Raw genomic sequence first — 21,985 nt, 5'->3', positions numbered from 1 at the left:
CAATCTTTTGTGACTTGCTCAGATCTACAAACACAGACCTGGTTTTGCTATCAGCAGAATTCTGCATTCTTCCAGTGGGCAAGACTGGCAAGATAAATTTAAATTTGGGTAGCAAGATAACAGCAATTTGAACTTCATCTTTAAAGAAAACAAGTCCTTAGTGAGCTGGTGCAATGTTTCTTCAGAACAAAAAATTTCTGCTGAGCTTGGAGGAAGATAAAAGGTGAAACTGATACCAGTGAGCAAACAGCTCCTTTGAGAAGAGGAGCCATGATATCTCTGCAGACAGAAAATACTGACTGAAAGATCTTGCAGAAAGCAGACATTCTAGGCCAATACTTTAAAAATTACTGAAATAGATCACTCTCAGTGAATGCTACTGCCTGGCCTGTCTTCTTAGCCCAAAAGTGAGGTAAAACTCAACCTAGCCACCTTCTTTTCAGAGCCTTCCAGCAGAATATGTGTATTTTTCCAATGACAGACATATAAATTCTATATACAAGCCTGTAATATTTTACAAGTATTCTTTAGTCTCTCTTTATTAACTTAGATTAAAGTTATTTCTGAAATAATCTTTTACTCCATACAGGAAACCCTAATACTCTGCTATCAGGATCTGGTAACACCTGACCCAGGATCAAATATAGGAGCACAATTTTTTCCATGTTATGAAATCCGTAGCTCTTTAACTGCACCAAAGATGAAGTTAGGTTGGCAGGCATTTTTCAATTAGACTTCCTGGTAACATTTGGATTTCCGTATTCCACTTCCTGGAGATCACAAGATGTAGACTTTAACTTGCTATGCTTCTTTATATTTGCACTTGCACTACTCCTTAGGCCACCTATAACCACCTGCCTCAGCAGCCATCAGAATTTAAGAAGCCTAAAGGCAGATACCATAGATTTCAGCTTTATGTCAGCCTTTCTCTCATCAATCTAATAAACATCTAAAACAGTCTGGTCCCCTGCTGGTATCAATCAACACAAATTAATGGGATTGCAAAACCTTTCTAAGGTCTGAGAGAAGAAAATATTCTATCTTTTTTTTTTCCCTACAGTTGCACATGAATCACCTCCAAGGTACTCTGCACTTTGTTGACAGCAGCATCAAGGGTTGATTTCATCCACCTGAAAGAAGGTGCAGTTTAAACTTACTTATACTTGTAGACAGCCACGCAAGTACCAAGAAAGGAAATCTAAGATACCCTATCTAGATTCCAGACAGCAACTTCATCAAAAGAATGAGGTAGAGAAATCAGAACTGATGAACCCCAAGTATGTAAATATATCAAAACTGCTCCTTTGGTCCCTGTGCAGTTAGCAGTTCTGCCCAGTCCAACAAATCATGAAATGAAACAAGACAGCACCATGAACACAGGATCAAATAAACAGCCAAAAAATCCACAAAGCTTGAGTAAAGGGAATTAAAATATTGCTGTAACTACAGTTTTCAAGAACAGAGAATGAACACCAGCTTTTTTTTTTAACAAATAAATCTGACAACACTATGTCTCAGAAAGTTTCCTGCCTTAGTATTCTCACTTGTAAAATGCCTAAAACACTGTGGTGGCATAAGGCTGAAGCCTGCCAAATGTCTGTAACCAGCAGCACGTGACAAGTCTTTATTCCGACGGCACACAGACAGTTTCCAATTGCTGTGTCAAAAATCACAGCAAAATGCAAGCAAAGCTACACAAGCAGATTCACTGCTGCTTTCTTCTCCAGAGTTCTCAAAATTACAGATCTTACAAACAAGAAAATAAATACATAAAAATCCTTCTTCCAGGGCACTATCCTACTGCTGCAACCAGGATTTTTACTGCACAAATGGGAGCACACACATCTCAAGTGCTGTGAGGTTTGACCTGGCTCCTTCCACAGGCTGGAAGAAATGCTCACTGGTAGCAAATTCCCTGCAAGATATCCAGATTTGCCCATCCCATCTCCCATAGTACAAACCACAGAGTTTGTAGCTTCTCGTGTATTCTCTCAGAGATAAAGATCTGAGTAACTCTAAGCTAAATGCTTCCCAGAATGTGAAAAAGATTGCCATGATTTGCTGAAGACATTGAGAAGAGAATAATTTTTATTTTTGCTCCTAGGACTGCAGTCCAGAAGCAAGTGTGACACCAAACTGCACCAGCCACTGCCCAACTGAGGAGCCTCAGTAGCACTGCAGCTCTCTCCCATCTCCTCTCAGTATCCTTGCAGACAGGACACACAATCTAATCTTCTCAGGACTCGTACAACTGCCCTCATTTGGAAACCTTTGCATAAGGCTACAGCTCTGATTTGGACTGGAAGGGTCTGGGAGGACACAGCAATTGTTGAAATTTGTGACTGCTACTTCTGAGGATAATTAAGATTGTGAACAACTGAAAAAAAAGAAAACTCGGAAAAGAACTAAGTTTTGCAAATTCAGGGGGGAGCCTGCTGGCACAGAAATAGATTGAAACTGTTTTCTCTTTGTGCATTGAGTGTTTCAAGAATGCTAAATTTAATTCTCTCTGGAAAGCTTTACAAGCAACCACAATCTACAAAGAGAAGACACAATATGTGTACAATGTTGGTTTCTCAGACTGAGTGGCATCAAATTCAGCTGGACAAGAGCATCACTCAGTTAACCATTACAGGTTTCTGAAACAAAGTCACAGGAAATCATAATTTCATATCACGTGCTCTCAAAGAGCAGACACTGGTGTAATGGGGAGAAACAAAGACAAAGAAATAGGCAGAGTTTGATTTGAATTAAACTGAACAGGGGTCAAGTTCATCTGCTGTTGAACAAAGAAAAGAACAGTAAATGACAGCAGGAGTACAAGGTAACACCCAGTCTATGATTAAAGACAGGAAATCTGCTCTATAACAGAACATCCAACTTAGCCTAAGAGAATCACAATTGGATCTATCTGCTTTATCACATGCTGCTTCTAGCTCAGTATTGTTTGTATGTGCAAAATAGCTGGCATGGAGGGTTTATAGCATATACAGAATATTTCTACTATAAATAACAAACCACACCCAGAGCAAAAATAAACTTATTACAAAGCACTTACAAAGACCCATAAAACAAAACCCTACAACAGTAACAGATGACTGTATGAAGTATTTAAAAAAATCCATTCTTTGAAAAGATGAAATTATACAAAACCCTTCCAAATGGGAGGTATCACACTAATTTCATTATCAGAAAAATTCAAGGTATTAACTGAATAACTGAGCTTTAGCAAGTAGAATACACACCCTTTACAACAAAAGTCACAGGTGAAAGGTCTTGCAGATGTCAAAGTCTGTGGAGCTCTTTTCAGCAATACCTCAACCAAGGGCTCTATTAAGGGTTTCAATATTCTTGCCCCAAGAAATATAGAATCTAAAGAGCACTTTCTATAACTGCCATGTAATTAACTTGGAAGCACCTCTGTAAACTAGGTTTAATGGCTGTGTACTTAACTCATAGAATACTTCAGATGTAAAAGCCCTGAAAGCTACAGAATTAAGGAAGTCAGTGCAGCACTCCCTAAGTAGCACGAGCAGTAATAGCTCATAACACATGCACAGGTTTGTCTACCTGAGTCCCCAGCTACTGGAATCTTGGAATGCTGAAGTCTAAAGGCCAGCCAGCATCATTCTCCTTTGTAACTAATTTATAAACAACTCACAGCTATCGGTCCAGCACATTCATGATTGTTGCCACACCACTGTATGCAGAGGACCTTGTAACTCACAGTACCCATTGACCCTACGAAGAAATATGGCCATTCATCACAGGCCTAAGAACCAACATATCAACAAACCATGTTTGGCTGGAATTTCAAATTTTAGTGTGACATGGCTAATCTTGCATCGCACACTGTGGGCAGAAGTTATGGTGATTAAACCATGCTGACTCAGCACATAGCTTTGGAATAATACATTTTTTAATTCTTCAAAATTGTCTAACTGGTCACTTTGAATTTGTTTTTTAATTCAGTGTATACATTAGGAATACAACAATTCTGATGTGTTTTGAAACTGCAGATGGAATTGACTGCTATCCAGTTACGCAAATGCCACACAATGAATTTCTGATAGCATCTCTATTTGTTTGCCAATATAAACCTTGCTGTTCCAAGAGAAATTAGTCTTGTGACTAATCACCAACAGTTCCAATGGTTTGTTCAAAACCAAAACCAATAACAAGTTAAACCATTTAAAACTCCGCCCCACAGATTAAGCAGGGAGACATCAAACCCCACTCTTAGAAACAAAAATCCACGTCCAGGGTAAATAGCTGCTACCAATGAACCAGAAATTGTGTCATGGAAGGATATTTTTAATGCTCCTCACATTGCTGCTATCAATGGCGTGAAATAAAGTTTCCCTGCTCCTGCAGCGCTCCCAAGAAAGAACTGCAAGAAGAGACTTACAGAATTGCTTCTTACAATTTACTGATGTCAGGTATCAGGGCCATCCTGGCCCAGGAAAGGTCAGTGCTGGACAGCAGCACAACAGCTCCTGCACAGAGGCAGACTAAAGGCAAGTCTGAGTAGAGCCAGGCAGTAAAAGAGAAGGGCTGAGACAAACTCTGAAACAGAAGAGCTTGAACCCACTGTAAGAGAACAGAGGAAGAGATCTAAAGGGAGCGAGTAGCACACAGGAATTCATCATCTGCTAGAAAGCATAAAAGGAATATGGAATTCTTCTGTTCAAAGACAAAGGGGGAGGCGACAGGTCAGGGATGAAGTATCCACCATCTTCAACCTACTGCAGGTTAGAAGACACGGGACTCTCTCACTCTGCAGAGGCACAGGGAGGAGAGCAGCCATGGGGAGCAACGATCCCAGCTGGACTCCCCTGCTCAGAGTCTCTCTATGGCACAGGAAGGAACTCACTCCTGACTGCTATGTCACAACCGGTACAATTATTCCACTCCCTGTGAATGCACAAAGTGAGTATACAATGCTGTGAGTACACAAAGTAATCACTTATAAAAACATGCTGTCAATGACAAAATAACCATCCTCCTCCAAGGAAGCTGCTTAAATTGTGCTTAGGAATATACTGAGCTAACAGAAAACCACACATTTTTTTAATGCACGTGATACCTTCTGATTTAAAATCATACTGGACATACCAAGAGATTATGGTATTTAAGCACATTTGATTCAGAGACAGTAGTGCATAACTGTTTCAACAAGTATGAAAAAAGGCCTGTGTGACACCACTTCTAGTAAGTTTCTGTTAAAGGTAACATCATTGCTTAGGCAAACAACTATCAGTGAATACAGAAATTAAGTAAAACCACACGGATTCCAGGAGAGGCACAGAGGTGCTTTCTATGGTAGCAAATAATTACATAATTTATGTAATTATTCATCAATTTAAAGCCAGGATAAAATTTCTTTTCTCTCTTAGATAATTTTATCCTGTTGAGATTCATGCATCCTGAAGAAGAAAACTGAAGTGTGTCAGTCTGCACAAAAATATAATGTTTTCAAAATACTGTCTGAAAAGTGTGGACTCCTTGTCATTTGTCATGAGAGACACCTTGCCCCCCGCAAACATGTGCGCAGTAAAAATAGCACAGAAACCACTTACACATCTAAAATTGACTTTCAGCATATTTAACACTTTTATGTCAGTTTTCTCATAAATTAGATCAGCCTTCCTCACAAGTGACCACATCTGCAGCTCAGTTAGATGCTTTTGCAAAACTAGAAAGGAAACAAGAAAGGAGGGAATAGGAAGAAGCCTCATTGCAATAAATTATCTTCAATCTTCAGGCAACTGTGCACTAAACACATCCCTTAAACTATTTCAAGTACAAAACGTTGGTTTACATTTCACTATTCATTTTTAGCATTGAAGATCTTCAGCCAAATTGGTTGTGTGTGGCAGGGAGGAAATAAAGAAGCCATCATAATGGTTCAGATGTTTGTTTAAAGCATGCAGGAAATGAATGCTCCCTCAGTGGAACAGTGGAGAGGCGTATCAGAGACAAGTGCAGATAAAACCAGCATCCTCTTCAGTTCTGCCTACAGCCCAATACTCTTCACTAATCAGGTAACTGCTTTTCTTTTGACTGACTGGCAGTTTCTTCACAGTCACCTCCAATGTCATCATAGCAACACAGTGTACCACTACTTCTGCAAATATGCCAATTTTAAAAAAATAATAATAATTTGAAGACTTCCATTTGCATATCTAAGTCTAGAAGTTTATCCTGCTGGCATAAACAAAGTGGGTGCTCTTAAGGGAGCAGGAAAGGAGACAGATAAAGCAACTGAAATCTCAAACTCTCAAGAGAGAATCTTATTCTTCTTGAATTCAGAATTTCCTTATTTATAAAACTGACTGCTCTTAGCGTGGTAAAAAATAGCATACAAGCATATAACTCAACACTGTATCATAACTACCAAAAAACCACAGAAGCTTTACTCCTTACATCTTCTTATTGTGTGTGGATGACCAAACAAATGCAACCCTCATTTGATGGAATGCTTTGTAAAATGATGCTGTTTCCCACTCTACACAGCAACATAACACATTATTTCCACAGACACTCAGAGCAGCATATTGACCTGCTGTCTCTTACTTATAAGCACCAAACAGTGATGCAGAGGAAAGGCACTTACCTGCATCAACATTTTAAGGGAAGGGTGGCAGGGAGATGAGAAGAACAGTGAGAGCTAATGGTAATCAGAAGATAAAGCAAAAATACAACCAATACTAATTTCTGTGCCAAGGTCTGTGCTACTGTTTTTGTTATGCATTATTGACCTGCCTCTGAACTGCCCTATCTCTTCAGACACTTGTGCTTCTTCTCCTTACCAAGTCCCAGCCAAATTTGCTCCCCATCCTCATCATCTCAGGGTCAGCACTTTCAAAGGCTGAACTGATAAAATTGCAGGGCTCTATAGGTTTCTGCCTCCACTTTGTCCTTCCATCTACCTGCTTTTTACTCACTAGCTTTCCTACATTTCCATATTTTAATCATTTTCACTCTCACAATTCTTCTACAGCTCTTTGCTTTCTTCACTTGGACTATTCCTCTTGCCAAGTTGCAGACTCCTCCTCTTTCCTTCTCCAATCCTACACCCAGGATAGGATTTTGCTTCATTCCTTTTCTATTTTAAGTACCACATCTGTCACATAATCTCCTATGTACTGGTCTTTCCTACAGTGTGGGATATTCTTATCTCCACATGTTCTGAGTTTCTTCCTCTGGAATGACAGTTGTCACTACAATACTTCCCCTTTATAACAGTCTATTTGATGGACACCTGACTATAAAAATCTCTTCAATCCCCAAACTAACTGATGCTTTCTGTGTATGCAGGAGGAGCCAATAGCAAAAGGATTTCATTGCTCAGTAACTTTAAGTCTAAATTTTATCTCAACCAGATTTGATCCATTCAGTTTAAAAAAAAAAAAAAAAAAAAGAGAAGCTCCTTTCTCCCCACTGATATCTAAACATTGCCCAAAATTCTGGAAGTCACTGCTACCACTATCTAAAAACAACAGAAACATGATATCATTCTGACATGAAAATCCCCATTTTCATGAGTTAAATCCCCATTTTCAGAGTTAAAGGAATCTATAACCACAGAGCTCCAAAGAGCTGCTCAAGATGGAAATCAGCTTCTTCTGATAAATTAAAGTAAGGAAAAGAAAAGTGCAGAGGAGTTTCTTTGGTAAATGTGCAGCATCTGGGCCTTATCTTACTCTGAGGTTTAAGTTGGTGTATGTTCCAGGTTTCCTTTTATCAGCATGATAGAGAGACATTTAAACTGACTGAGCTGGCTGCAAAGTGAGGACAGGGACATGAACACAATGTTGCAATTCTGTGCTAATCACTTTATTCCTTATTATTTTTTGTGACTGTTGAAATGATCCTTTATTACAGCCTGTAATAATAGAAACAGAAGTTAAAAACAACATAGCTATGAGTAAGTCAGCTCCAAAGTTGTGTTTGTTACACTCAGCTGTGGCTCTACTCCACTGTCAACATTAACCTAGTTATTTTAGGCAGTAAGGTTTTAGCCCTGTTTGAGAAAAGACATCAAAGCCAACCATTATCTTTCACCATCTCTATAAAAACCTGTGTGACTTCAAGGCTTCTCATTGGGCTTTTCATAACACAACTTTTCCATCCACAGAAGTCAAGTTAATGCTCACACAATACAAACATCAACAGACACTTAGCTCTCTCTTTTCCAGTGTTCAGCTATCTTGGCTTCAGTACCCAATCAGATCAAGTGAACAACTCATACAGGTTCTTCCCTTGATGCAACCATTTATGTGAAACAATTAACTGCAACCGTCTACTATGCAGTTATGAATTATAACAGCTGTAGAACTTGACATCTGTGTTACTATCTCATAAATTTCCTTAAAAATAAGGTGGCAGACACCTGCCACAGATCTTCATTTCTACATGTGAAGGAAGCAATTTGAAGATGTATTAATTTGTCGCCTGTTTTCTCCAGTACTAATGTTCCTATCTCCTTTCAGGTTCTTGATTCTGAAGGATTTTACTCCCCAGTTTTCCAGTATTTGTGTACAGCTCACTCCACCTGAGCTACACAGGATCACAGACCTCATGCCCCCACCATGAAACCAGCCCTGTGTCTTTACCTCAGTGAGCTGCTGCTCTGAGCTTGGGATCATTTTCTCTTCAGCCATAACTCACACCTACAATACTCTTCCCACTATTGTCATACCCGCATTCTTCCTCAATTACTTTTCCAGCATGGGAAAGAACTGAGGGAAACACAGGAGTAAATTTTATCTTTAAATTGGTTCTGAAATGTATAAGTAATCTACAGTTTAGAGGTTGTTGGTACTTTGCCTACACTCTTGACCATACCACTGGGAGGGAACTGTTTTCTCAGTATCACTGACAACTTCACCCCTGGTGTAACACATGAAATACTGACAATAAAAATCTCAAAGAAAACAACAGTGGATGCTCTATTTAAAACACTAAATTAGAATGTGAAAGTCAGTAAAAAACATTTTTTGTTTTAATGACGTTTACCATATTATGAAGAATACAGATCAGTAAATCTGTCAATGCCATTAACTTTTCAGCAAAGCATTTAAGTAATGTCTGTCCACTTAACTATTTTCTTGGAAGAAGCTTAAAGAAAACAAATGTATATGGTCTCCCAAGTACAAGTTCACATTACAGGTAATGGCAATTTAGTGTGCATTATACCAAAAGAAGTCTGCAAGGCAGAAAAGCCTTTCCTTTAACCAAAAGATTAGTATGACTTAGATACAACATGCAGTGACTTCTCCTGGACTGTACCCCAGGCTCCAGTACTTACACACATGGCAAACACAGCACTGCCACTGCAAAACCACCATCACATGAAGTTTTACACAAATGGTGCAGAGGGGCTATATGGGACACAGAGGGGATAATATGGCTGACTCTCTGAACAAATCAACCTATTAAGAAGCTACCTCTGAAACCTGAAGAGGACAAGAATAAAAGCTCCTGATACCACCAGCAAATATAAAGATTTCAGTGTCACTTGCATTACTTTTTCACTTATCTTTTCAGTCAGTTTCTGTGGGAACATACAAGCTTCCATATTTCCTTACTCAGCCAAGCAAATAGAAATAAAACCTATTCCTTTCTGTCTTGTAAAACACCCATGTAGTTTTTGTTATGACTTAACTGTACTTCTGCAAAGTTCATATACAAAACTTGCAATAAATACAAATACCTATATTAGAATAAAATAGTATCAGTCCAGTTTTCATTATTTATTTTCAGATACAAAAACAAGACTTATTTTTTTTTTAATTTAAAGTAGGTTAATGTACTATGTGATTATGTCCTACACCCCTGAGAATAATAAAATCAATCACAAAAAAAAAAGCTGGCCTTTTTAGAAAGCCTTTTAGGAGGGTACACAATTTAAAGTTCCAGTCTAATCGTTTCATGATTTTAGTCCTAACAGATCATGGTTTAACTACAAAGTTACACTGCAACAGAATGCAGCAGGAGAGAATGTTATACCCTGAACAGAACAATATGTAACTTACCCCTCTGAAATTCCAGCCCTTGGTGGAAGGAAACAAGGAAAAATTATTCTGCTGCTGCTGTTTCGGCCTGCAAGATGAGACAGAGAATAGTGTTTATGTTTTCAGCTGCCATATCTTCTATCTCAGTAACAGAATGACAATAGAGGGAGAAAAGAAAAACACATGCTTCAAGTACTAAAACACTTGGACTTCCCTGGCTGTGCCTCTGACAGGTTTCTGTCTTCAGTGCAGTTATACATTTTAATTCAGATTGAGCACTAAGGGACATGGCAGCTTTTCAAGCCTTCAGAGATGCTCTAACTTGATGTCTGACAGCAACTTATTCCTCCCCCTGATTTTCAGCAGAGACAACCCTGGCCAAAACAGTCTGTGAAGCTGCAATTACACCACATGATGCAAGATGGTGCAGCTGGACTGAAGGGGGACATTTCAGAGCCTTTAATCCTGACAGTGGAGCAACACAAAGCTGTGAAAAGCAAGTTACAGCCTGCCAGCCTCTTGTGGGATGTTAAAAACTAGAAGCTGACTTCTGTCTTTACTCCTTCCAAAAATCTTTCTCCTACCTTATAATTAACACTGTACAATTATTTCTAAAAAGTAACCATAACATGGCCCACTTCTCTCCTAATGAGTGCTTTTCACCAGTGAGATCTTCAATTAGTTCAGGCAAACATTGGTAGGCAAACATTGCTGAGATTTTACACATGAAGTCAGATCAAAGCTCGAGTGACCTGCTGAAGCTGACCAGACCAACACAGGGTTTGGCAGCAGGACCCAAGTGCTGAGCACACTACAACCCCAACCGTGCAATTAGACACATTACAGAAGCGACCACAAATAGTAACAGGAACATGAAACTTGGTTAAAAAACAGCAAATTAAATAGCTGCTTGTCAAATCTCACCATCCAACAATAACACGAGAGATACTGAAGTGAAAGCACTGAACTAACGCACAAATTCTTCCTGCTGCTTACAGCTCCTGAAGGAATCCAACACCCCATTCTCCATAAAAATTTTTTTTTTTCCTTAGAGTCAGGATAGCACTGTCTTTTTTTTTTCCCTGTCTTGTCTTTTTTAGTGTAAAATACTTGTTTTTTGTTTTCATGTTCACTTGTGTTTTCATGTTCATTAAAACACATCATAGAACTGTGATCACATTAAGCATTTTTAGATGCCAGCCTAATGCAAAAGAATTTAATAACTACAATTAATTTCTGTAACATCAAAGGTTGAGATGTAAATCTCCTTAGTTTTTCACTGCACCAGCCTGCCAACCAGACAAAATATTAATACTGAAGTGCATTGGCAAGGTCATTAAAGAGCACAAGGCAGTGCACATGACAGATTTTAGTGTTAAAGACTAATAAATCCTGCTACTACAGCTTTCCAGGGGAAAATATTTTGAAACTGAATTTCTAACCTAAAAGCCTCACTGGAACAGTAAGCAAATTCTAAAAAGAGAAAAATGTGATTAACAAGAGTGAGTTACAGATTATCAGTTGTCCTAACGGTGTTTTGCACCATTTTATTCACAGATGATCTCATACTGGAACCAGTCAGGTTTTTGAGAAAGTACTGTGAGCTTTCTGTAAAGATGTACTTCTTAATAATTTTTTAAAATTATATGTTTGACCTTACATTTCATCATTTTTATCTTGTATTTTAATGCTGTTCATACATTTATTTTCCCACTTTGTTAAAAATTGCCATACTTCTATGCTAATTAAGATGAATGTAGGGGAAGCAAAAGACATTTCAACTTCAGTAAAGCAAGTTTTATGATCCTTTAGACAATATTTCAAGGGAAATTAATAACTTAATTAAAAATTATCTATCCCTATAATCATTCTGTAATGAGACCTCTTTAATAAGCAATACATTTGTCACATCATCCATCTACACCCAACTGAAGTCCATCCAGCAGAAGAAGGATGACTGAGCAATAGTTATCATCAATCTGTAACTTCCCCATTCACTGACAGCAACACAAACTACAGAAAAATAGCCAGTCTTATAAAGAGCAAACACATCAAACTTGCATTTTGCCAGTTTTCACAATAGGTATCCTCCTCCCTCTTATCAATCAAGAGCCTTACTTCATTTTGGTAAGAATGAATCTCCCCATCATTCACAATGGTTTGCTAATTCTTCTTTTTAATGCTACTGTGGTGTTACTAAACTGCCTTAAGAGCAGCAGTCTAATGAAACAATGTGATTTTACCAAAAGGAGTTAATTAAAAAGGAAGGGAAACATATGGAGATCATTGCATGCTCCTCCATGACTTGCTGACCCGATCTGATACAATAAGGGCACAACAAAATTCTTCACAAAATATTTTTCTCCACCCAGTGTGTGCAGCACTCTTCTAAAACCAGACGGATGCATTAGACTCATTTAGCACCCTATGTGCTACCTTAAATAGTTGCTTTAAAAACTTTCACTTTCTTACGTCTGGCCTGATCACAACTTCCCAATTTTGTACTCTATCAGGGCCATTTGAAGTCTGGAACACAGTTGAATGTTTCAAGTCTACTCTCCCATTACAAGTAAGCACTTCATACAGCCCATCTCAAATGTACCAAGATATTAGAACTGCAGAAGAACTATCCCCCCATTTTCCTGAAAGACTGTTTCAGAAATCTTGCTGTTCCCATGGCTAGGAATGATCTAGATTAAGCATATTTGTAAATTGTTTATGATCATCATTCTGAACATTTTTCAGCCTAACACACCCCTAAATGAAAATGAAGTAACATAAAAGCTTTGATTCTCAAATGCACCTCAAGTAAAAAAAAAATATTTCTATGAAAAGCAAGACTTCATTTACAGTTTTCAGTTTGATCCTTCACTATCTCAAAGTTATTTTTATCACTTGGTCTTCACACTGTCCTCAATGGAACTGTACTGAAAAAGAAATAAAGTACGGGAGCTTTTTCAAGCACATTTTAAATTAATGCTTTGATCTTTGTTTGTGGTTTTTTTTCTACAGCACATTACTGCTGTTAGTTCAGATCATTACTGGATAAATCCTTTCTGAAGGAAAATGCAGGATATGAGCTAATTAAGAAACAGCCTGTATTACAAAACTATTAAAATACTAAGTAGCTATTTGATATTTTAAATACAAAGCTGTCAAAGAATCCTGTTTTTGAAACAGCCAAGAGAGATTACACTGGTTATTATTATTACTGGTCCAATAGTTTATTAGATGCACTGAGTTTCGTAACAAAATTATTTACAAGCCAAGTAATAAAAATCATCATTGGCATAAGTAGGTAGCAAATAGAACAAAATAAAACATTAGCTTGAAGAAAAAAAGAGGAGTTATTAAAAGGCATTAAAAGCGATGAGCAGACCTGATTTTCAGAGGCACATAAATCTAAAATACATTACTCAGATACTATAGTAAGGATTTTTCAAATGTCAAGGTCGAGGGGCAGATGGTTCCTATAGCTGAATGCACTGTGATGAACACTGCTGAAATGCACCAAATAGGTTATCATAGACTAGACCATGGTGAGATCACAGAGATAAAGAGGAGTTCCTCTCTAAAATTACCTACAAAAGTCTCAGAGCTATAATTTCTAACATTTGACCTTTCTTACACATGGATCTCTTCGTTTAGCTAAAAGGTACCAAAACATTTTCTCCTCACCACTGCAGTGTTAAGAAGGAAAGAATAAAAAGGTGGGGACGTAAAGGAACTCTTCAGGCTGTGGGAGGGAGGGGTCACCAAACCCTCCACCTGAGCTTGGCTTGGGGACCGAGATGGAAAGGTTAGCTTGGGAATAAAACCTGAAACCAAGTCCCTCCACTGTGAGGAAAGTACAAGTGGGGACCTGTCCCTTGGAGAGGCAGCCCTGGAGAAACTAAGCATTAAGCCCATCTCTCTGACTGTCAAACTGCTCCCCCTCATCAGCAGAAGTTTGAACTGTGTACCCTCCATTTTGCCTTTAAGCTCCAGCACTGGCAAAATAAGCCAGGAAATGGCAGCTTCACACCTTAGTAACTCAAATATATCTTAAACCCCTTGAAATATTAACCAGGGAATGACTGACTTGCTTACCAGCTAGTTCCTAGTGATCCTGCAGTTCAGTGAGAATAATTTAGAATTTTACCAAAGACAACTTTTATTACTGCAGGAACCTCTGACACTGGTAATACCCTCTGTGCTCTGGCACTTTCTTTAACAAAGGTGCTTCTACCACTATTTTGTAGCCTAGGAAATAAAATGGTTTTGTCCTTAACATGTAGAGGGCTTTCTGTTTAGGTTCCACCACACACACACTATGGATATATTATACAAATATTTTTACACACTAAATTAACATGCCTCTCAGAATACTCGGTGTAACATGACTCTCAGAACAAATCTGCAACCTTTACTTTGCTGTAGGTTAGTTACATAATTGGTAGGTAAAGGTATATAAAGGAATCTAAAGACTAAAATACAGACTGAATGCTTAAAAGTTTCTATTACATCTACTAACAAAATGTTTTATCTGCCTTGAAGTGTGATGATGAGTTAAGTGAACAGTTTATGGCAGTTTATCTTAACGTAACTTTTACACCTTCATCTGATCTTCCAGTCTATCTGCACACAGAATCACTGACTACAAGAGTATTTCTAAGATATGAATATCCACACTGTGCGTGTTTTGTTTAAAATATTCAGCTGCTACATCCGTTCAAAGATAAAAGCCAATTTGCAAATCTACATGAACACTCAGATAATAAAAGGAAAGCTCAAACCATTTGGAGACAAACTGTGCTAAGTAAAAATTCTTTTCAATCTGTAGAAATAAAGGTTGTTACTAAGCTGTGAATATTTTGCAAAGATACTGTTAAATAATAAATAATACTTACTGCTCAGATCTTTGTGATGTCATCTGCTGAACCTATCAAATATGTACACTAAAACAGAGCAAAAAGCACATTTATTTTAACACATTGGAATAGTTGTCATGCTGAATTCCACGCACAAAAAAAAATGTCAAAGTGGTTTGAAGCCTGGTGAAGCCTGAGATGTGCAAGAGCATTTTAGCTTTGAACAGCAGTTTGGAATACTGATTTTCTCAGATATTTAAATAATAGATAATAATAATAATGTACCTCTGTTACAGATTTTAAAAGCAGGAAAAAAGCTCACGCTTTGACCTACTTAACAAAAAACATTTATTCATCCATTTGTAATCTCAAATACTATTCCTCTTTTATACTAGGCCTGTGCATTTTGGCACTAAACTGAGATTGTGGAAAATTCCATTTTTTTTCCAGACGTGTAAAGCAAATCTAACACAACAGAATTTGGCTCAGAAAATATTTCAGTTCATAGACAGAGTTCACTAGGTGGTTTTTTCTTGCTAAAGGCAAAGTAACTCTAAGACTAGGTACATGTTTGATTTGCCAGGGCCCCATCCTGCAGATCACAAAAGGGTAACTGGGGGTGGGGAGGCCACTCAGCTGAGCAAGACTGAACACTTCGTATCTTGAGAGAAACAAAAATACCAGAGAATCAACAGCTGCTGTGCTGAATTCCTGAATGTGAACATAATCTTCTACTGTCCTAGTGTCATGAACTGGCATAAATGCATTAAGAAAGACAAACAGCCCCTGTGAATGTGGCTGCAGAGACAAAGCAGGTAAATGTAGCAATGAGCTGTCACACACCTACTCCTTTCCCATGCTTTCTTCAGAACATGTTTATTTATACTGTGAATCAGTGCATCCTACCACAAAATATCCCATCACTAGCAAAGCCCAAAGAAGGTACAAAATGCATTTCTGTATTTGATTCCTTCCCTGCAAAAATTAAAAACATCTTTACAAAAGATGAAAAAAAAATCTGAAGGCCAACTGAAGCGCTACTTTTCAATCTACAACTCAGATATTCCAAATGATGTAACATTTCACCTTCTGAAGAATAACAAGTTTGATTTAAAGATTTAACCATTAGTTATTCTTTCATTTCCAATTATTGCAGGTTGCTGCAAAAACACCATCAGTATGCAGGACTATTAAAGCATCCCCCTTCATATACATGAACTCTGGTCACATCTGAAAGAGAAATGCCTGGCTCTGGCCAACCCAGATATTTCTGCTGTTTGACAAAGGTACAGCTGCATTCATGCTGGGGAGGATTTGAACAGAGTCCTGTATTATGTTTCTATTTAAAAAAATATCAGTTTCAGGAATATTATAAAAGGCTGAGATGAGAGAGATAATTCAGAGTTTTACTTTGACTATGCAGCCTAAAAATATTCCTGTATAGTTTCAATTATATTCGGAAAAAAATTGGCAATAACGCTTGCTAATTTTTAGTCATTACCTCACCCCACTAGTGTATCTCAGAGACTGAATTATTTACAGGGAGAACAACTGCTCATTCAAAAGAAATGTTTGCTCATTTCCATCCAACAGCCAGAGAAGATCCTCTGGTCCATAAAAAAATAAGATCTGATGGGAAGGCTTAACTGCCCCCACCATCACAGTCAGAAAAAGCCAAGGCTGGGGCCAAAGCCTCACAACACTCACGCTCAAGGAAAGACAACAAGTTCTTCATTTTGTTTTCAAACTAGAATCTAAGGCTGGGAAATCCACTTAGATTAGCAAAACTGGGTACTTGCTGGTTAGACAGGAAAAAAAAAAAAGGTTTCACACAGAGAAATCAAACAAGGTATTTCTTAGCTGTTTAAAATCCACCCAAACAAACAGCATTTTCATCTCTATCATAGAGAACCTACCAAGACCCTCAAAATCCATTCAAGTGCCATCACATCACGTTCTTCATGAAGGAAATGGGTGTGTTCTGAAAACCCTTTCTGTTTGGATACATCTCATCTGGCTCTTTCTGAAGGTAAACTTAAGTTCCTGTGGAGCTGTGATTCACTAACAGGCATTCAGAGAGATCAGAAGGACTGAACAAAGCAGACAACAGTATTTAAAACAAGTAACATCTGGAGGCAAGTCAATCCTATAGATGATTTTAAAACTTTTGTATTGTTGGTTCCTTATCCTTCATTTGCAACTTCATATTTTTCAGCATTACAGCTTGCATTTCACCTGAAAAGGCAAAAAATGTAGGTTTGAAACTAAAATGTTATACAGGATCATTACAGCCAATTTAGAGACTTTTCTCTGTTGAAAAGTAAAACGCTCCTGCGTACCTTTTCAAGAGAGCTGTGTGATACTTTCACACCTTGCTCTCAAGGATATGGCATTAAGCCAGTGAGACAAGGAAAGAAATCTGCTTTTAATAAATGTGATCAGTTACAAAGGACTAACTTTCAGCATAATGTTTCATTGAGCGAGACTGCTCTTGCTTGAAGGGTTTTACACTGAGTGACAAGAACCACTCCTGCAAGCTCTATGCAGCCAGACCAGAATGTCTTATCTTGAGATTGTAACAGGCCTGTCACCACCAGAGCTAACAAACTAAACTTTGCCAAGTGGATGCAGCTATGTCCATGACTTATCTTCAGCATGCAGTAACTACCTCTCTTGAAAAGTTAAATTATACCACAATTTTATGTCTCCGTTAGTTCTGCCTTCCAGCATGGCAAAAAGACTGGAGGCTGTCATGGCAAATTCCACTTAGCTACTTTGCCACACACAGGTCAATAACTTGGACATAAAAATCTCACCAAAGATTAAATTCTGCAGCATCCTGGGGCCCTCTCAGAACACAAGCATTTTATGATGACATAACTACAACATGGACAACAGAACCCCCCCCCATACTTTGACTGCTATCAGTTAAATAAAGAACAGAATATTAAGAAGTGGGGGGGGGGGATCAGAAATTCATAGAATAATCTAATCATTAAGGCTGCAAAATACCTCCAAGATCAAGTCCAACATCACCACCATGTCAACTAAACCACAGCACTAAATATCACATCCAGCTGTTTCTTGAACTCCTGCAGGGATGGCGACCCCACCCCAGTCCTGGGCAGCCCGTTCCAATGCCCAACCACCCTTTGAGTGAAGAAATTCTTCCCGATGTCTAACCTGAACCTCCCTTGATGCAGCTTCAGGTCATTTCCTCTTGTCCTCATCACATTATCAGTAACAAAACCTTTCATGGGAATCTGAATATTTACATCAAGCCTGAGCGATAAAGCTTCAACTTTTTCAACCTTTCACCATTTCTAGAGATTTTACTTAGAATTTTTTTTTATATCCCAAATCTCAATACTTTATCTTTTTCCTTTGAGTGTTGTTTTAAAGACTAGCATCCAGCAAAAAGTGGGAGAGAACATTTACAATGTATTAAATTACCAAAACCAGTAAGCACCATAAAGGCAACAACATATTTAAGAGACTCCAAGCTGAAACATCTGAAGTGCACGTGATATCAGTATGCAATAGATAGATACAAGTCATGAAGATCAAATATGGAGCTTTTAGATTTACAAAGACATTTTTGCTTGTAAGACTTCTACCTGCATTACTAGCAGATTGTACACCACAGGGGCCCAAATAAATAGTGATTTCACCTCCATTTCATCACATTTCCATCTGCACAGTAATTCCTTTTAAGTTACATAAATAACTCTAAGAGCAACTATCAGCCCTCAGGGCTTAGAAAACTGTTTTCTCTGTACATTTAACAAAGTGCTCTTCATTCATATTCGCCTTTAACATATTTTTGTAGATCTCAAAAATAATTACCAGAGTCTTGTAAATATTTACTAGTTTAGTTTCCCTTTTTTAAACATAACTCATTAGAGCTTTTCCTTGTGGCCACAAATCCCGAGTCCCATAAGTATTTTGTGTTACGCCATGACAGTGAAGCTACCAAATCAAGCCCTGAAATGCTTTTAAGTTTCAAAGTTTATTCATATCATAAACACCAGACTGGTTTCTCCTTTGTTCTGAGTGAAATAAATATGAACAAGGCAACTGTATGCAGAAAGGCTAGTTTACAAGTACAAGGAGAACTAGATTTAACAACAAACAGATTCAGGACATTTCATTTAACGCTGACAAATTTATTTCTGAAAAAAGCAGAAGAGTTTTTGAAGGTAATTTATAAGTAGACACTGAAGTCAACAAACACTGACCTCTACCATGTGACTTGTGTGAGCCTGACCTTTGTTGCAGAGTGAGGCCAGAAGGCTACCAAGACAGTTTTTACTAACAGCATTAGTCATACGTAAAAGATTTACATAATTCTTCAAGATAAAACTAAGTTATAGTTCCTGAGCAGATTTTGTACTACAAATTTGGCTTAAGAAGTTTCTTTACAACATAAAACATTTGAAGCTGGTTCCAAATTTTACACCTAATGTTTCTAACATTTTTCATTGGTCTTTGAGATGATTCTTCAGCAATACATTGGAAAGGTGTTTCTGTTCTGAAACCAGACACACCTGTCAACATATCCAGGTTTTTATGCAAGGGAATGACTTCCTCTTAAGTAAGCAAAACCCCCCATACTTTCACTGAAGGGACATTTAACCCAAGAAGCAAAAGCAAAATGCTTTCAGGTAGTTATTATTCACAGCTGGGTCCCCCTAGGAACATTTTCTGCATCGCTGTTGCCATAGTAATTACTACAGAAACCCTGAATGCAATGGAGTCAAACCTGTTGAAACTGTGGTACCATTAAAGCCCCATAAAATATCCATTCAGGAGAGAAAATGTTCACTTATATCTACTTTTGCCAGCAACAAGTTAGGTTTTTCTAGTCTTTCAATAGAAATACACTAACTACATTAATTTTAGCCCAAGACCATTTTACAGGAGCATACAGGAAACCTTGTTAAAATAATTTTCTTACAAGTACAGAATCCTTTATTTTAAAATAACACTATACCAGTGATAGCTCTTAAATTGTTTATATGTTTTGTCCCAGGTCAAAGAATATTCCTTTAAAAATGCATTTATCACTAGAAGATAGCTGGAGCTAGTTTTTTTCCAAAATGCATATATAAGTATATATTTTTTAAAAAACCTTTTTTTATGGATACATAATCACACTCCTATGCTTTTCTCTTTCCTTCCTGATTACAATCCCTGCAAAACTAGGCATTAACACACAAAGTGAGGCAGGAAATGGGATTTCAATGTAAAGCAGAACAGTGATGAGCCACCAGTGGAAGAAATTAGAACTTGCACATCTGTGCACACGGTTTTGTTCTTTATTTCCATCACGTTTTTGGTTTTTTCCAGACACTCACCACTGTTATGTTTCCTCCGAAACTTTTAATGCCATGCCTTTAAATTAGAGCACATTTATGTTTGTTCTTACTCTGATAGCTAAAGTATTTGAGTTTCAACAAGGTACATCAGAGACACACATTGCAATAGTTCATTACAAAAACTGAAAAGCTCCCCAGTCACAAACACAAAGGAACTGGCTTTTTCAGTCTCTATACACAATTTTCAGTCTCTATACAAAAAGCACTGGAACACAAGGACAATATCCCCAGCCACTACAGCAGCTGAAGTAAGAGTCAAACCACAAGGGAAGAAATCAAACAGATGTTGATTTGATCAATGATGATGCAAAAGTATTTAATGTTTCCTTTATTGGTCATGCATACCAGAACTACTGTTGCTAGCCTAGGTGAGCGATCCTACTCCTTCTAAATATGTCAAGTATGTTTCTGGAGCCAAGCTGCTGGATTTTTTCCAATCACTTACACTATATCTCATTATTAATAAAACATTATTTGTGCTTTCAGGTCAGCATTTTTCACTTCCAAATGTATAAAAAACAGTGTTTTAAGAGCAACTGATGCGAAGAAAGGTCATTTCAGCTGATACTCTCCCCACTTCCAACTGAAGTGGGGACAGAAGATAAAAGCTGCTTTCTTACTTCCAAGAGACCAAGGCGTCCACGAGCAGAACGAGGTGAAGCAGCGCGCGCACCCTGTGCACGGCACGGGGTGAGATGTGACCTGACGATCTCAGCCAGAGGCAGAGACCCGAGGTTCAGCAGCGAGAGAGCGCTGCGAGCAGAGCCGCCCCTCGCTGCTGCAGGCACGCCGTGCTTCCAGCGGCAGCAGCCCCCAGGCTGCGTCCCACACCTCAGCAGCCATCCCCCCCCTCCGGGACCCCTGCCACGGCGGGGCTCGGGGCAGCTCAGGGCAACATCTGCGCCGCTCTTCTTCACCAAGGATGGGAACGGCCACGGCCCGGGAGCTTCCCTCACCACTCACACACAGCGAGGTTCAATTAGAGTCTCTTTGCTCTGGTCTTCTTCTACCTGCTAAAAACCGAAACTCGGCAATAAGTTCCAAAGCTGCTAGCAAGACTAAGAGCACAGTTAAATGTCATTTCCTGAGGAAACTAGGCTCTCTTCAAACCTAAAACCTTTCTGCAAGTCTGACTTGCTGAGGTACCTTGAAAAGCAAAGCAAATGGTTTCAGAACTTCGAGCTGCTATGTCCCTTGATGTCCTATTGAAAAATATAAAAATTTGGGGGGTTACTTAGTTGAATATTTAAACTCAAAATGTGTCGTGACTTTTATTCTTCAAGTAAATCTATGGAAAAAGGGGGGGGAGGGAAAGCCTGTTCTTTAAATTGTCATAATGAATCAATCACCCTAGGTGGGGAAAAATGAAATTATTTTTTCCAAGTTCACAAAATCGGTTGCTCTTCTCAAGAGAGAAATATTTAAAATTACTAGCAAGTGGAAAATATCGAATATTAAATCTTATCCACAAAGACAAACATTAACACTGTGTCTGATATGTAAAGAAAGAGTTTTAAGATGATCGCTAAACTCAATTGCACTGCAAAGAAAACCGCAGAAAAGAAGCATCACAGTATTTTTAAGTAATCTTTAAATTAAAACCAGATCAAAGCAGTTACATCTTTGCTTTAATAAACAGAGTTGCAGTACACTTGTAATGGAGTTCTACTGTCAGCAAAAGCCACAGTTAACAAAAAAAAAAAAAAAAAAAAGCCCTATAGTGCATTTGAGATGTAAC

At 38.2% G+C, this 21,985-nt stretch overlaps 1 protein-coding gene across 1 annotated transcript in view; it reads right to left on the bottom strand.

Annotated features, from left to right (window-relative positions):
* ARHGEF3 (Rho guanine nucleotide exchange factor 3) overlaps positions 1-21,985 on the bottom strand; it is a 93,573-nt gene that overhangs the window by 61,057 nt on the left and 10,531 nt on the right. The window contains exon 2 of the mRNA XM_062500590.1: positions 10,041-10,107. Within this exon, the coding sequence (XP_062356574.1) occupies positions 10,041-10,107 (67 nt within the window). The remainder of the gene's footprint in view (positions 1-10,040; positions 10,108-21,985) is intronic.

The sequence above is a fragment of the Cinclus cinclus genome, chromosome 12 (assembly GCF_963662255.1).
Source record: "Cinclus cinclus chromosome 12, bCinCin1.1, whole genome shotgun sequence".
Taxonomy (NCBI): Eukaryota; Metazoa; Chordata; class Aves; order Passeriformes; family Cinclidae; genus Cinclus; species Cinclus cinclus.
The sequence above is the reverse complement of the archived record's forward strand: the minus strand, read 5'-3'. Positions and strand labels throughout refer to the sequence as shown.